At 56.3% G+C, this 15,149-nt stretch overlaps 1 protein-coding gene across 1 annotated transcript; it reads left to right on the top strand.

The window, feature by feature from the left end:
- Window positions 1-1,526: 1,526 nt before the first annotated feature.
- On the top strand, window positions 1,527-14,646 carry STX1A (syntaxin 1A (brain); the record flags this gene model as incomplete). Its single annotated transcript, XM_010295972.1, has 5 exons — window positions 1,527-1,635; window positions 11,529-11,602; window positions 11,921-12,058; window positions 13,814-13,924; window positions 14,471-14,646. Coding segments are annotated over 5 exons (510 nt in total), but the record flags the coding sequence as incomplete, so codon positions are not given.
- Between the last annotated feature and the right edge of the window lie 503 nt (window positions 14,647-15,149).

Here is a 15,149-nt window from a genome sequence, read left to right as displayed (position 1 = left end):
GAGCGGCTGCTGCTGACAGCCATGGAGGGCGAGGAGCTTGGAGGGGTGTGAGGACCGCCGGCACGGGCAGAGCTACTGCTCTGGCCCCACTTGGCGGGCATAGCTGAGTCCCATGTCCTGCTGCTGGCTGTTCTTCATCGTGGGCAAGTGCCGTCGGTCAGAGTGAAGCTCCCAGCTGCGGATTATCTGTGCCTTTATAAACAGTCCAAGTGCTCCCAAGAACAAGATGAAGGAAATTACATCCTTTTTTTAACTGCAAAGCAAAACTACCCCCAAACAAAGTCTTCCGCAGCCCCAAAGAGCAGTCTAAAGGCTTTAACATTCTGGCACCCTGATCTAATGGAAGCTGTCCCTGCCCATAGCAGGTGGAAGTTAGACTGGTTGATCTTTGAAGGTCCCTTCCCACCCAAACTATTCTGTGAGTCCATGATCCTATGAAACTCGATTTCTGGCATACTGGGGAAAGGGCTCATTCAAGAGATAGAAGTGTTTGGATGGACGATGCCTGTGATGCTCTGTCCTCACCTTCCTGGAACATCTTCAGGGCTGTTTGTTGTTCTCAGCCTGGCAGCTAGGTCAGACAGCAAGTCAGGACGCAGTGTGGGTGCTCACTGGGCGCGAGCTTCCCCCTCGGGGGCAGCAACCAGCACTGGGGTCAGCGCGTTCAGCTGGACCCTGGTCAGCTCTAATTCCAAGGTTTTCTCGCGCGTTTCCTGGAGAACAGAAAGCAGCCTAATATGCTGAGAATGTTCTGTGAGCGGGGCTGACAGCTCTGCCACACCATCCGCCCTGGGCTGGCAGCTCTGCAGGCAGGCACTCGGTGTGGGGCAGGCAGTTATCCCCTGCATCCCCATGGGGCTGGTGCCCGGGGGAGCCCTCCAGCACGGGGAGGAAGGGCGGGACCGTGCTTCCAGAGTGGGGGCAATTACCCCAGACATTCCCTGTCCCCATGTCCCAGCCTGCATGCCCTGGCCCCTGGGCTCCCCATGGCTAGCTGTGCCCCGGCCACGCAGGAGGTTCAATGGCTCGGCGTGCAAGGTCCCCCAGGGGCCTTCTCGCCCACCTCCAGCACTGCAAAGTGACCACCACAGCTCCATCCTGAGCCCGTGCTGCGTCCTGCACATCTCAGCAGCATGGCAGAGGCAGGCAGGGCTCGACCCAGGGCACCGTTGTGGCCTTGGCTCTGGGCTGCTTGGGCATACGCTGTGGTGCCAGGAGGGTGCTGCCAGTCATGACCCACGGGTCTGCCGCCACCCCGGGGAGCCCTCTTGGGGCTGAAGGCTATGCTCGAGTTGGGCTCAGGTGAGGGGTGCGTCTGGTCCACCCCCGTGTGTCTGTGTCACCTGCTGCCACCTGCCCCCCTTGTGCTTCGCCACAATCCTTGGAGCACCTTTTGGGGTAGAAATGCTTTTTGGGCTGCTAGAGGTGTGGGGGTGCTCAGGGCTGAGCCTTCCCCTGCGGGGGTGGCGGGTCTCTCCCTCCTGTGGGACCCTCACCCCTGCTCTCTCTTCCTCTCCCCTCTGCAGCACTCGACGCTGTCACGCAAGTTCGTGGAGGTGATGTCCGAGTACAACGCCACGCAGACTGACTACCGGGAGCGCTGCAAGGGCAGGATCCAGAGGCAGCTGGAGATCAGTGAGTAAACCCGGAGGGGGAATGCAGCCAGGCTGTGCGTGCCATGGGGCTGCATCCTGCACCGGCTCTCGCTGGGTCAGAGCTGCTCCCTCAGCTGTGCAGAGCTCCCCCCGTGAAAACCTGGGGGGGGCTGTGCACGCACCCGTGGGACCAACCGGGACATGGCTCCTGCTGGGGGACAGACACAAGGTGGTACCTTGTATTTCAGTGTCAAACTGCATCTAGCAAAGCACATGCAGCGAAGCACAAAAACTCCCCTCAGATTTTTTTTAAATGCTGCATAGAGAGTGCAGAGAGCACAGGGAGAGAAATTTCTTCCTTATTTGCAGCTAATTTTGAATTCAAAGAACCTAGTGGGAATTGCTGACTTCCATGTGTTGCCTTGCCTTTCCTCTGGGTGCTTTTCGTCACAGGTGAACTGATCTAAATATAAAACCAGAGAAGTGAGCTCTTGACATGGGAGCACTCGGAGCTCGCAGTCGTTTCCCTTGCTGCAGGAGGAGCGTGAGCCTCGGTGCCTGCCCCAGGCAGCAACTTGGATCCAGGACCCTGATGGCTCTTAGCAGCAGTAGTGGTGTCTTCTGGCTGAAGGCGGGCTCCAGGTGACACTTCTGAGACTGTCACCACCGTGGCACTAAGATCTCCCTGCAGCATCCAGAGCCCATCGCTTAGGAGGAGTCTGGTCCTGCCTGTCCACAAAACCTGCTCTCCTGGTAGATCTTCTCGGCCATTGGTGATATCTGGTTAGTTTTAGAGTAACATGGCCATCTGCCAGCAAAGAAGAACCATATCACCACCGTAATTAGGGGAATAAGCAAGCAAGGGAGAAGTCAGGGCATGCAGAGATTATAAGAGATTTTTGCAAATAATCTCATTGTCAGAGAGGCATCATGGGTTTTAGTTCTTAAAATGAAAGAGTCTGAAGCTAGTCCAGGTTTTTTTTTTCTCACAAACAAATGGGTGTTTTTCTTCCCTTTTACAACTTGGCGTGAATAATAAGGTAGGAGATCTTTGAGTGAGAATGATGTCCTTGATGGTCACCTGTGGGAATGTCTCTGAAGAATAGCCATGAGCAGGTTGAAAGCTTATGAGTAAGAATCAGAGACCGAGGCAACAAAGGAAACCTCATGGTTGGTGTCTACTGCAGGCCGCCCAATCAAGGGAGTCAATTGATGAAGCTTTCTCACTCCAGCTACAGCAAAATTCCAGCTCTTCAAGGAGTTGGTCAATAGGACCCCCTGGGAAACTGCCCTCAGAGACAAGGGAGCAGAATACAGGGATGCTGCCTAGTTGTGTAGGGATGGGGTCAGGAAGGCCAAGGCGCAGCTGGAGCTGAACTTGGCAAGGGATGCAAAGAACAATATGAAGGCCTTCTACAGGTATGTCAGCCAGAAAAGGAAGATCAAAGAAAGCGTACCCATCCTGAGGAGCAGGACTGGCAGACTGGTAACAACAGATGAGGAGAAGGTTGAGGTACTCAGCGACTTCTTTGCCTTTGTCTTCACTGTCAGTCTCTCTTCCTATACCTCTGGAGGGGATGGGCTGGAAGACGGGGACTGGGAGAGAAAGTCTCTCTCACTGTAAGAGAAAATGTGGTTCGAGAGCACCTTGAGGAACCTGAACATACACAAGTCTATGGGACCTGATGAGATGCTTCCCAGAGTCCTGAGGGAACTGGTTGATGTAGTTGCCAAGCCACTCTCCATGATATTTGAAAAGCCCTGGCATTCAAGGGAAGTCCCTGGAGATTGGAAAAAGGGAAACATTGCACCCATTTTTAAAAAGGGTCAAGAGGAGGACCCTGGGAACTACTGACCCGTCAATCTCACCTCTGTGCCTGGGAAGATCATGGAGCAGATCCTCCTAGAAGCTATGTGAAGGCACATGGAGGATAGGGAGGTGATTCAAGACAGCCAGCACGGCTTCACCAAGGGCAAGTCCTGCCTGACCAACGAGTGGCTTTCTGTGATGGAGTGACTACATCAGTGGACAAGGGAAGAGCTACCAATGTCATCTGTCTATCTATCTGGACTTCTGCAAGAACTTTGACATGGTCCCCCACAACATACTTCTCTATAAATTGGAGAAATATGGATTTAATGGGTGGACTGTTGGGTGGATGAGGAATTGGTTGGATGGTTGCATCCAGAGGGGAGTGGTCAATGGCTCAATGTCCAGATGGAGATTGGTGCCCCTCAGGGGTCCATATTGGGACCAGGACTGTTTAATATCTTCATTGATGACACAGACAGTGGGATCGATTGCACCCTCAGCAAGTTTGCAGATGACACCAAGCTGAGTGGTGCAGTTGACACACCTGAGGGATGGGATGCCATCCAGAGGGACCTGGACAAGCTTGAGGAATGGGCCCGCATGAACTTCATGAGATTCAACAAGGCCAAGTGCAGGGTCCTACACCTGGGTCAGGGCAAGCCGGTATCGGTACAGACTGGGGCATGAAGGGGTGGAGAGCAGCCCTGCCAAGAAGGACTTGGGGGTCCTGGTGGATGAAAAGCTGGACCTGAGCCGGCAATGTCTGCTTGCAGCCTAGAAGGCCAACCGTGTCCTGGGCTTCATCAGAAAAAGCATGGCCAGCAGGTCAAGGGAGGGGATTCTGCCCCTCTGCTCTGCTCTGGTGAGACCCCTCCTGGAGTACTGCGTCCTGCTCTGGAGCCCTGTTGCAGCAGGTCCAGAGGAGGCCACCAAAATGGTCCGAGGGGTGTAACTCTGCTGTGGAGGAAGGCTGAGGGAGTTGGGGCTGTTCAGCCTGGAGAAGAGAAGGCTCCGGGGAGACCTCACTGCAGCCTGTCAGTACTTAAAGGAGGCCTATAAGAAAAATGGGGACAGACTTTTTAGCAGGGCCTGTAGCAATAGGACAAGGGGTAACGGTTTTAAACTAAAAGAGGGCAGATTTAGAGTAGATATAAGGAAGAATTTTTTCACAAGGAGGGTGGTGCAACCCTGTCCCAGGTTGCCCAGAGAGGTGGTAGATGCCCCATCCGTGGCAACATCCCAGGTCAGGCTGGACAGGGCTCTGAGCAACCTGATCTAGTTGAAGATCTCCCTGCTTATTGCAGAGGTGTTGGACTAGATGGCCTGTAAAGGTCCCTCACAACCCAAACCCTTCTGTGATTCTGTGAGCTGCAGAAGCCTGGGAATCCAGGTGCTAGTGGAGTATGGTAGTTTCTGTGGAGGGCTAGAAGGAGACTTGGCTGTGCTAACCTTTCCTCTGTTAAGATTAGTCTTTATGATGTATAATAATAATAGAAATGTTTCACTCTGGCTGAACGGGAAGGTTGACTGACATGAGGCTCAACAAGAGCTCGACATTTAATGTAAAGCAGGACATGTGTGTCAATGTGAGTGTGTCAATGCTCCAGCTGACTCATTCATCAGCTAACATCATTCTGTAGGTGATACCCAGCCACAGGGGTGGCTTGTAATGTAAATAGGAATCTAAGGTATCCCTATGCCTCTCTTCTAAGAGAGGACAAGATTTGAAAGGACTTAGCCAGGTCCTTAATTGTCTGCAGACCTGAAAGAAACCTTCCTCTTTTTTTTCTACTCCCACATTTTGGAAGGACTCTGCTACTGTGCTTAATTTATGCAGATATATTAAATTATACTTGTCTTCACTCTGTCCATCCTGCTGGGGTGTCCATGCCTGACAGAGCATTGATGGGGCACAAGGAAAAGGCTGCTCAGGACTCACTGTGGTGCAGTGGCTGGGTGCGGAGGAAGTATCCTACTTACTTACTTACTTACTGACAGTGACGGACCTGCTTTCCCTTCAGGGTGGAGGTGTGGAGAAGATTCAGAGGCAGGATGGGGTTTGCGCTGGAAAAGTGCAGAATCCTGTGCACAGTCCTTTGCAAAAGCCGGGTTCCTCTGTCAGGACAGTGGAAAATCTCTTCTTGCAAAAGGGCTTGTCAAAAGCCACAAGCTTATTGAGGTTTTATCAGGAGTGCTTCCTGGGCAGAGGGCTGTGCTTGTTTGTCCCGGGGTGTCGCAGCCAGCACCTCAGTCCCTGCTGCTCCAGGGGCCCTTGAACAGGCTCTTGTGAACGGAGCATAGCTGGGATGTGACAACTGCACAACGCTCTACGAAATCCTCAGCTCTCGTTTTCAGCTGATGAATCCAAAGATAGAAAGTGCCGGGAGCTCTGACAGCAAAGCCAGTAAATCATTTGGGTTTTAAAAGTATGAGAGCAGGGACTTCCCAGCTGCTCTGAGGAGGCTCCCCAGTGCCTGGCGAGCTTCTCTGTCCTAACCGCATCTGCTTCTTGCTCTGCAAGTAGGACAGTTGCAGAAGAAACGGTGATGTAGAGTCACTGCCCTGGGCCATAGCCACCCTCTGGGGCTCCCCACAGCCCCCTCAGGATCTGTCCCTTCTCTCTGTGTAGGCACTGCCGTGGCTGTATGTGCCAGAGGTTGTGCCTCAGCGACCCTCACCGTCATGCCTGCCCATCCAGCACATGCTGAGCCCAGGAGCCTGTCTGGCATGATGTCCTCTCCTCTCACACTGCTTAATCTCCCCAGCCTCAATTGTCACCCTCACCTCACCCTTACTCACCCTGCTCCCAAACACACCGAGACTGCAGATGCCATGGAGGGGTCGCAGGATGCGCTGTGGAGTTGGTGACGGCAGGACAGATGCTTGGCGGCTGTCTTCTGGCTGGACTGTGTGTCCCCCCCAGCGGTGTCCCCATGTCTGCTGGGAGCCGCGCTCCCCAGGCACAAGCCTCCGTGCTGCCTGCGGTGGGAGGTGTCGATCCTTCTTTTGTTTCCTCTCCGTTTTGTCCATTATGAGCAATGATATCTTAAATCTAATTAGGTTTTGCTCCCAGGGGAATTGAATTTGAGGCTTGGAGGAACTTTCTGTGGTGAGTGTGCAGCTTGGAAGCCATGGAGGTGCTGCGCAGATGCTGCTTGTTTGTATGAACAGTTTTATTATGTGTGAGAACTGAGGAGCCAAAAATACAGCATTTGCCATCTCCAAAGGCACTGCGGGAATCAACCAGCCCCCGCCCCACTGTGCGAGACCAGGTTAATTGATGTGCAGAAAGACAAACTGTGGCTGCATCCCAAGCTGCCCTGGAGCCAGGAGAGTCTGGGGGATTGCTCCAGCCCCAGCGGCTCCTCTGGGCAGCCCCGGGTGGTCCCGAAGCCCCTGGTGCTAAGACGGGCTTATTTAGGATTCCTGTGACACTTTCATCTCTGGAATGGCCACAGTATTTATCTGAGCTAAAAATGTCTTGTCGGGTGAAAATGCCTGCACAGTGCTGGAAGTTGGCCCCTGCAGCCCCTCCCTGGCTGAGCAGAAGGCGTCCTGAGGGACGGAGAGGTGGGTGGCAGTTTGTGATGTGCTGGGCGGACTTTTATAGCTGAAGTCTGCTCATCCCAACACCACTGCAGGCAGTGCTAGACTTGTGTGAGCTGGGGGACGGCCAAGTGGGTTGGGTCACTCATACCCAGTACCTCTACACGCATGGGCGGACGGGGCAGCGTTATCCCTCTCTCCATGAGTTGTATGGATTTGTATCTAATGAGAGTTTGAAAGCGAGATCCAGACAGAGGATCCCAGACTTGGGAAGGTGCCTTGTCTTCCTTGTTATTTCCAACCTGAGCCCTAGCTGTGTCTCTGTGGGTGCTCGTGTAGCCCTGCCACGGGAAGGAGGGATGGTGTGAGCTGGAGGAGCACAGCTAAGCTGTTAGGGTTAGTTCAGCCATGGCATGTTTGACTTCTGCAGCCTCAAAGTGCCTGAAGTCTTCCCTATTCATAGAGCGCCTGGCATGCAAAATTGAGCAAACTGGTGTTCGGCGTCAGCTGGGTGATGGATGTGAGCTGTGGCACTGGAGGCTTCCCTGGGAGCTTCCCCAGAGTCCTGCACACCCTGATGGAGCTGCTTCTGCCCCATCCCCTGAGACCTGGTCAGTGGGAACGGCCACTCCATCCAGCTGGGCACTGCAGGGCCGAGGACTGTGGAGATGCCTTGAGATGGAGAGTCTCCTTGGTGGCTTCATGTCTCTACCTGTCACAGAGCTTCTGATGGCCCTGCTGCACCATGACCTGTGCATCATCTCTTGCCATTCTCTCCTTGCTAACTCAGGGATGAGTTTGCTTCTCCCTCTGTGCTGCAGCTCCCAGAAATGCTCTGTGCTGCTTTGCTTATTGACAGAGCTTCTTTTCCCCAGGAAACTTTAATATCTAAAGATGCCAAGTAGGAGGCAGACGTATTTTGGAGCTCTCTGGGGAGGCAGAGGTCCAGCTCTCATGATTTTCCAGGGTTTTGTGAAGTTTCAGGCCAGGGGTTTTCCCCCAGACTCTTCCCCCTTTGTGGGCACCTTGCATTGACTCAGTCCTTTCATTCCCATTTGTGGTTGTTGAAGTAGCTCTGTGGTGATGTGGGCAGCAGATGAACCAAGTATCTAGCACACTTTCATCTGATTTTATTGCTGCTGAGGAGCTAATGACAGCCTTTCCAAACCAGGAAACGTAGTCAAAGGTGGTGGGGAGTCCTCTGGGGTCCTGCAGGTTGGTTACATAGGTTGGGTGAGCATTGTGCTGGATGGCATGGGCAAGATGCAGCCTCCAGGCCTCATGCTTTGGCTCAGCATTAAAGCAAGCTCCTCCTGACCAGCTATGGCCCTTGGCCAAGCCTGCACTGGCTGGGCCGTCGTTAATCCATGTGATGTCTTTGCTCTCCTCCTTCACCTCGCTGCAGCTTTTACCGTCCCCATGCTCTGCAATAGAGGAACAAGACAGCAAGGAGGTGGTGAGAGCCAGGATGAGAGCATGTATCCTGTATCCCATCCCGCCTCTGCCTGTGAGAGACGTGGAATCTCCTGGAGCTGATCCCACTGCTTGCCTTCAGGGCTGTCTCTAGGGCTTGAATTGGACAGAGCACGTAGCCCTTGATGCACTGCAACTGGCATGCTCCTCCTCGTCACTGCACCAGTGACCGCTCGGAGTTGAGCAGAGTCAACAGGAGGGTTTGTAAATTCGTGTTGTTTGAGCTCTTGTTCTTCCTTCCTGGAACCAGGGCAGTTTCAGCCGAGACTGAGGAGCCAATAGGGAGGAACTGGCAAGGGGGTGTCGTGGGTCGCCCTTGGTGGGAGTGATACTCTGTCATGCTAAAACATGTAAGCGTGGCTGGAAACGGGCCGTGGACCCTTCCCAGAGGGAAGAACAGACAGGTTGTTCTCCTGCTGCAAAGCAGCACCTTCTCAGAGCTTTAGGTGTACTCTTATAGATTTATGGACTCACAGAATGGTTTGTGTTGGAAAGGACCTTCAAAGATCATCCAGTCCAACCCCCCTGCTATGGGCAGGGACATCTCCGACTGATCAGGTTGCTCAAAGCCCCGTCCAGCCTGACCTGGAACACCACCAGGGACGGAGCATCCACAGCTCCTCTGGGCAGCCTGTGCCAGTGTCTCACCACCCTCATGGTACAACATTTCTCCCTGATGTCCAGCCTAACCCCACCCTTGTTCAGTTTAAAACCATTGCCCCTTGTCCTGTCACTGCAGACCCTGGTCAAAAGTCTCTCTCCCTCTTTCCTATGAGCCCCCTTTAAGTGCTGAGTGGCCGCAGTGAGGTCTCCCCAGAGCCATCTCTTCCCCAGGCTGCACAGCCCCAACTCCCTCAGCCTTTCTCCACAGCAGAGGTGTCCCAGCCCTCGTGTTGTCCCAAAAGTGGGATCGTATGCCTGGTGTGCAACAAACCAATATACACACAGGGTAGAGGTATTTTGTTCTCGCATATTTATGCAGATATGGGTGCTAGGTGGTATTCCACAAAGCTAGCACACCACACAAAAGAATCATTACATATTTATTGTGTTATTTAATTAGTAAAAACCTGAATCTACACGCTGGTAGATCACGCTGGTCAGTGATTCCCGTAACACTTGTTGCTCAGTTATATTTAAATTAGCCTCGCTTGCTCTGTAAGTCAGCACGCATGCTCGGAGCAGGTCGGGGGGCACTTTGCATAGTCCCTCAGTTGAGTCGGTGCTCACGATCTCCTGCGGCCGCCTTTACCTTTCCCCCAGTTACTGTGGGTTCTGCTGACTTCATACCAGTGACGTTCCTGTAGCAAGATGTTTCCTTTATCAATCCTTGAAGTCCCTCTTTTCAGTTCCTCCTCTGGAGGCTGGTGATTAGTAAGGCATGCGAGTTTATAAAAGTAACCAGGCCTTCCCTTTCACAAGATACTTAGGGAAAGGTCTCATTTTCTGCTCTACATCACTCACACCATTTTGGTGGCCTCCTCTGGAACTGCTCTACCAGGTCCGTGTCTGTTTTGTGCCGGGGACCCCAGAGCTGGACGCAGTGCTCCAGGGGGGTCTCAGGAGAGCGGAGCAGAGGGGGAGCATCCCCTCCCTCGCCCTGCTGGCCACGCTGCTGGTGATGCAGCCCAGGAGACACTTGGCTTTCTGGGTTGCGAGTGCACGTTGCCGGCTCAGGTCCCATTTGTCACCCACCACTATCCTCCAGTCCTTCCCTGCAGGGCTGCTGTCCCTCCCTCCCCTCCTCCCTCAGTCTGTGCTGGTCCTGGGGGTTGCCCCGACCCAGCTGCAGGACCTTGCAAAGAAGAGATATGTGATGAAGTGCGGAGGTGTCCTTGTTGGAGGAACTTCCCAGGCAGGGTGGCAGCATGCACCATGCCTGTGGGGTGGTGGCCAGGCATGGCTGGGCATGCAGGGCCCCCCCAGTGCTCCCGGGGACACTGACACACTTGTGGTGAAGGCCTGGACCAGGTTCAGTGTTTTGGGCACCTCCGTGGTCTGAGCCCCTGGCGCGGCAGTGCTGAAAGCAGGGACTACTGTCCTGCGGGCTGCCCCTGCGCTCTGCCACGTCTCCTCCATTCCCCCCTTCAGAGGTGCCCCGGACTGATCCTGGAGGATGTCATTGTGCCTTTTGATACCACTGACAGAGCCTGTGGGCAGCGTGTTGTGGGGGAGCACCATACCAGACCTCAGCCCTTCCCTGCCTGCCCTTCTGCTGGTTTGGGGTTCATCGAAAGTCGCTTCCTTACCTGCTCTGGCCTGTCTGCCCCGTTCGCTCCTGATCACACCGGTGGGGTGTCTGCTGCCCTCTCTGTACGTGTGGCCTGCTCCCCGCTCCCTGCTCCCGCTGGGCAGCCTCAGCCTGGCGCCGTATAGTTCAGCACTGTAATTTCACAGGTCCTCTCTGGCTGTTAGCCTGAAGAATGCTGCAGTTAATGGTGGGGGATCAGTGTAACCACAGAGTGTAAATAACTCCCCTGTAGTAGTGTGGAGTATGTCCACGGGGAGGGGAAGGCACCAAATGAGCTGTGGGGCTGAAGGTGCCACCCTGGGCCCAAGGAGAAGGGCTGTGCTGCAGTGGGAAGGATGGAGCCTGGTTTCTGTTACGCAGCTGCAGGGCTAAAACTCAGGCAGCCCAGTGACTGCAGCAGTGCCTGCTGGGCCAGTGAGCCCTTGTAAGCTCAGTGTCCTTGCGGCCTTGAACTGGCCTGGGATGGGATGAGCATCCCTGCTCTTGGCTTGCTGCTCTCCATTCCTCCTCTTTCACAGCCTGCCAACTGGGTGCTGGTGGCTGCCGGTCCTTTGGCACCACTCCTTGCCCCACAGGAATGGGCAGCTTGACCAGGAGGGACAGACAGGCTTTCCTGGGTGAGCTGGGCCAGGCTGGCAGCTTGACCGCCTTAAAAAGAGGGGTCGCAGGGCTGGCACAGCTGCTGTGGGATGGCAGCCCTTCAAAATGCCTGGTGCACTCTCAGAGCTGGAAGCTTTGCTCCACTCCACTCTTGGGAGATGCCATGGAGCCAGCAGAGCCCTGTGATAGGGCTGTGGGACCCATGTCTGGGATGGGGGCTCATGGCTGACCCGTGTTGTGTCACTTGCAGCTGGCAGGACCACCACCAGCGAGGAGCTGGAGGACATGCTGGAGAGCGGCAACCCGGCCATCTTCTCCTCCGGGGTAAGCACCAGCACAGGCTAAAGCCTAGCCAGCCCCCTCTTCCAAGGGGTTTGGCTGGTGGACATGCTGCCACAGTGGCCCCAGTACAGGTTTGATGAGCTCAGCCCATGCAGGAGGTGGGACCTGGGTGCTTGGGTCTGGCCTGAGGTTGCTGCCTGAGCAGGAGCTGCGTCCTGGCTGGAGGATGGGGTGGGGATTTGCTACCAACTGCCTGGGCTGGAGTGGCTGGAGGGGCTCCAGCTCTTCCCTCTCTTGGTGCCCCTAATCCTGGCATCTGAGGGGCTGAGCACAGTGCTCAGTGGCCCTATCTTCTTGCAGATCATTATGGATTCAAACATCACCAAGCAGGCACTGAATGAGATTGAGACACGGCACAGTGAGATCATCAAACTGGAGAACAGCATCCGAGAGCTGCATGACATGTTCATGGACATGGCCATGCTGGTGGAGAGCCAGGTAGGGAGACACTGTGACCCGGTGGCCGGCTCACCTGGGGAGGTTAGAGGGCAATGGGGCTGCTGGCGGTCCCCTGCCTGGGTGAGTGCTGAGGGGAAAAACTGCATCTGGGACGGACGCAGCTCCCACTGGGGCTGAGCTGGGCTCCCTGGGGCCAGAGCCACCTGCCCTGCACTCCAGAGCCGGCAGCTGCTGTGTGCCCAGGGTGGGAGGTTTGGTGATGGGTTCTGGAGGAGTGCAGAGGGTGGCTGCCACGCTGGCAGAGATTTCTCCATCACCCCTGGAGCACCGGGCCCTGCTGGGTGAGCTTGGGGTGCCACCAGCCTCGGTAGTCCTGCCAGGCTGCCCCTGGCTGTGCCGCCAGCCCACGGCACCTGGCCCTTCAGCCAGGCACACGGTCTGGTGTCTCTGCTCACCCACCTTCTTGCCCGCCATGCTGCCATGGCCCGAGGAGACATCAGTGGCAGGTAAAGCCCCGCTGAGCCCCCGCTAGTGCTGCATGCTCTGCTCTGCATGGCTGTGCCCTGCATGTCTGCAGCTCTTACGTGGCGCTAGGGCCAGCCCATGGCAGGCAGGTGAGGGTGGTCATGACATGTTGGCATTGGTGCCTTGTCCTGTCTGCCTTGGGGGACAGACACGAGGGATTCGCAGTTGCCTGCCCCACTCTAAGGACTAGACTGTGCCAGCACCCTGCGTTGCCCTGTGCGGTGGGAGGCTCTGAGCTGCTGGCACCCGGAGCAGAGGGGTGCCAAGCTGGCAGCAGTGCTGGTAGCTACCTGCTCTGCCCCAGGCATGGCACAGGTGAGAAGGAGAAACAGCAGCTTTAGGCAAGGTGGGGAGAAGCAGGGAGCATGGTGGGTTCCATGCTTGGGGGTTAACACCAGAGCACCCCTGGGCTTGCAAGGCTTGACCTCCCTTTGGTCTCCAGCATTAGGCTGAGAAACGAGCATTGCAGAGCTGCTGGCCATGACCACCTGGCTCTGCAGCCCTGATTCCCTCCATGCCATGCAGGAGGGCACTGGGCCTTGAACCGACCATTCCTGCCAGCCGTGTTGGCCACATGAACTGTCAGACTCTGTTCCCAGCTGATGCAGGACCTGGATGCTTCCTTGTGCAGTTAGGGTGAGGACAAAGGAGGTGGATAGGCTGGGGGGCCCCGCCCCAGTCCATGTCCCCCTGGCTCCACCCCCCCAGCCCACCCGGGCAGCCGGGGGGGCAGAGCTGGGCAGGAGTCCCTACAGGGCCTGGTGGACCGGCCTTGCCAGCCTCACTCCAGGACCCTCCGCTCTCAGCAAGGTGCTTGTGCAGATCAGAGCAGTCGTCCCTGCATGCGTGTGGTTTTGTGAGCATCCCACGTGGCGCTGCTGGTGCGGTCCTTGCTCCCCTCCATACCTCCAGTTTCAGCAGTGTGCAGCACGGTGTCAGTGTAGATCCTGTTGTGGCTTTGATGTCACCTGAGATATCAGACAGGGTGACCACCAGGCCAGGACCAGGCTGAGGAACCCCTTTGACCCTCACCCTTGCTTGCTTCCCTGCTGGGATGTGCACAGAGGTCCCAGCCCTCTGGGACTGGTCCAGGGCCCCCACCCCAGGGTGCCCCAGGGCACCCACTGCCTGCGGGCAACTGACAGTGTCTCTCTCCTGTGCAGAGCTGCTGGGCAGGGTGACATCCACAGTGTGCCAGGGAGCAGCAGAGCAGGAAGCAGCTCACATCTGCACGCACGTGGGTGCGTGGGCTCTGTCGCCGCTCTGCAGGGCGAGATGATTGACCGCATCGAGTACAACGTGGAGCACTCGGTGGACTACGTGGAGCGGGCTGTGTCTGACACCAAAAAAGCAGTGAAGTACCAGAGCAAAGCCAGGCGGGTGAGTGACGGCACTGATTGGGGCCTGTCTTCCTCTGCCTACACTGCTGACACCTCTGTCTGGGGGACAGGCCCCTGCACAGAGGAGCGGGCAGCCTCACAGGCTGCGTGAGCACTGAGGACAAGCTGTGGGGCAGGGGTGCGGACTGGTGGAAGGAAAAGGGACATGGTGGATCCCATGGGCCAAGCCTGCTGTGAGAGCCACGTCCCGTGCCAAAAGTAGTAGAGAAAAGGCATGGTCCAGCTCTGACTGTGAGCTCAGTGCCAGCTGCCTGTCCCAGTCCCCACTCCTCGTCCCGTATCAGCTTGGGGACACAGGGGCCACTAGCTCAGCTCTGCCATCCCAGGGCTGAGGGGGGAGCTGGGTTGCCCATCCCTGCCCTGGGGCTGCCAGAGCCCCTCTGGCTCCCACGGTGCTGCTCAGAGCCCACCATGGGCAAACAGGAACGGGACAGATCACAGCCCCCAGCTCTCGGGGCCAGCCTGTCTCCAGCACTCATGGTCCCCTATCCCCTCTCTCCCTGCTGGTGCTGGGACACCTGAGCAGAAGAAGATCATGATCATAATCTGCTGCGTGATCCTGGGTATCGTCATTGCCTCCACCTTCGGCGGCATTTTCGGCTAGACTCACCTCACAGGGACTCTCTGTGTGATGGACGGAGCCGCGCGTGCCATGGGGCCGCAGCCGCGCCGGAGCGAACCACGCAGCCCCGGAGCCTCCCAGCAGCATTTCAGTTTCTAATGCATGGTTGTTTGTGACGCTGTGTGTGCGGTGCGTCTGTGTGGAGGGAGCACCGGCCCCGGGGCACAGGCAGGGTGCACAGGACGGTGATGGGTGCAAGGGGGACCCTGGGCAGGAACCCAAGCTCTCATCACTGCTCCAGCCTGGGTGGCTGGCTGGGACCAGGTGGGTACAGAGGTGCCCTTGGGTGCTGCTCTTCCTCCTGTGCTGGGCAGTCTGTGTTAGTGACAGCCAAGGATGAGGAGGGACCAACGAAGAGTGCTGGGGTCCTTGGGAATACAGTGCCCAGCAACCTCCCTCAGCTTCCCCATCACCTCCAGCCAGAGCTCTCGTGTCAGCCACATCTGCACTTGTGAAGACCTTTCCTTGGACTGCTTTTCTCATGGGGCCCTTCCCCAGGGGTGTGCTCTGCCAGGCCCTGCCTCCCCCTGTCCCTGCCCATCCCATGGCCATGGCTGGCTGCAGAGCTGGCTGCAGACTTCCA

This window comes from Phaethon lepturus, unplaced genomic scaffold, assembly GCF_000687285.1.
Source record: "Phaethon lepturus isolate BGI_N335 unplaced genomic scaffold, ASM68728v1 scaffold30461, whole genome shotgun sequence".
In the NCBI taxonomy this organism is placed as follows: domain Eukaryota; kingdom Metazoa; phylum Chordata; class Aves; order Phaethontiformes; family Phaethontidae; genus Phaethon; species Phaethon lepturus.
The sequence above is the reverse complement of the archived record's forward strand: the minus strand, read 5'-3'. Positions and strand labels throughout refer to the sequence as shown.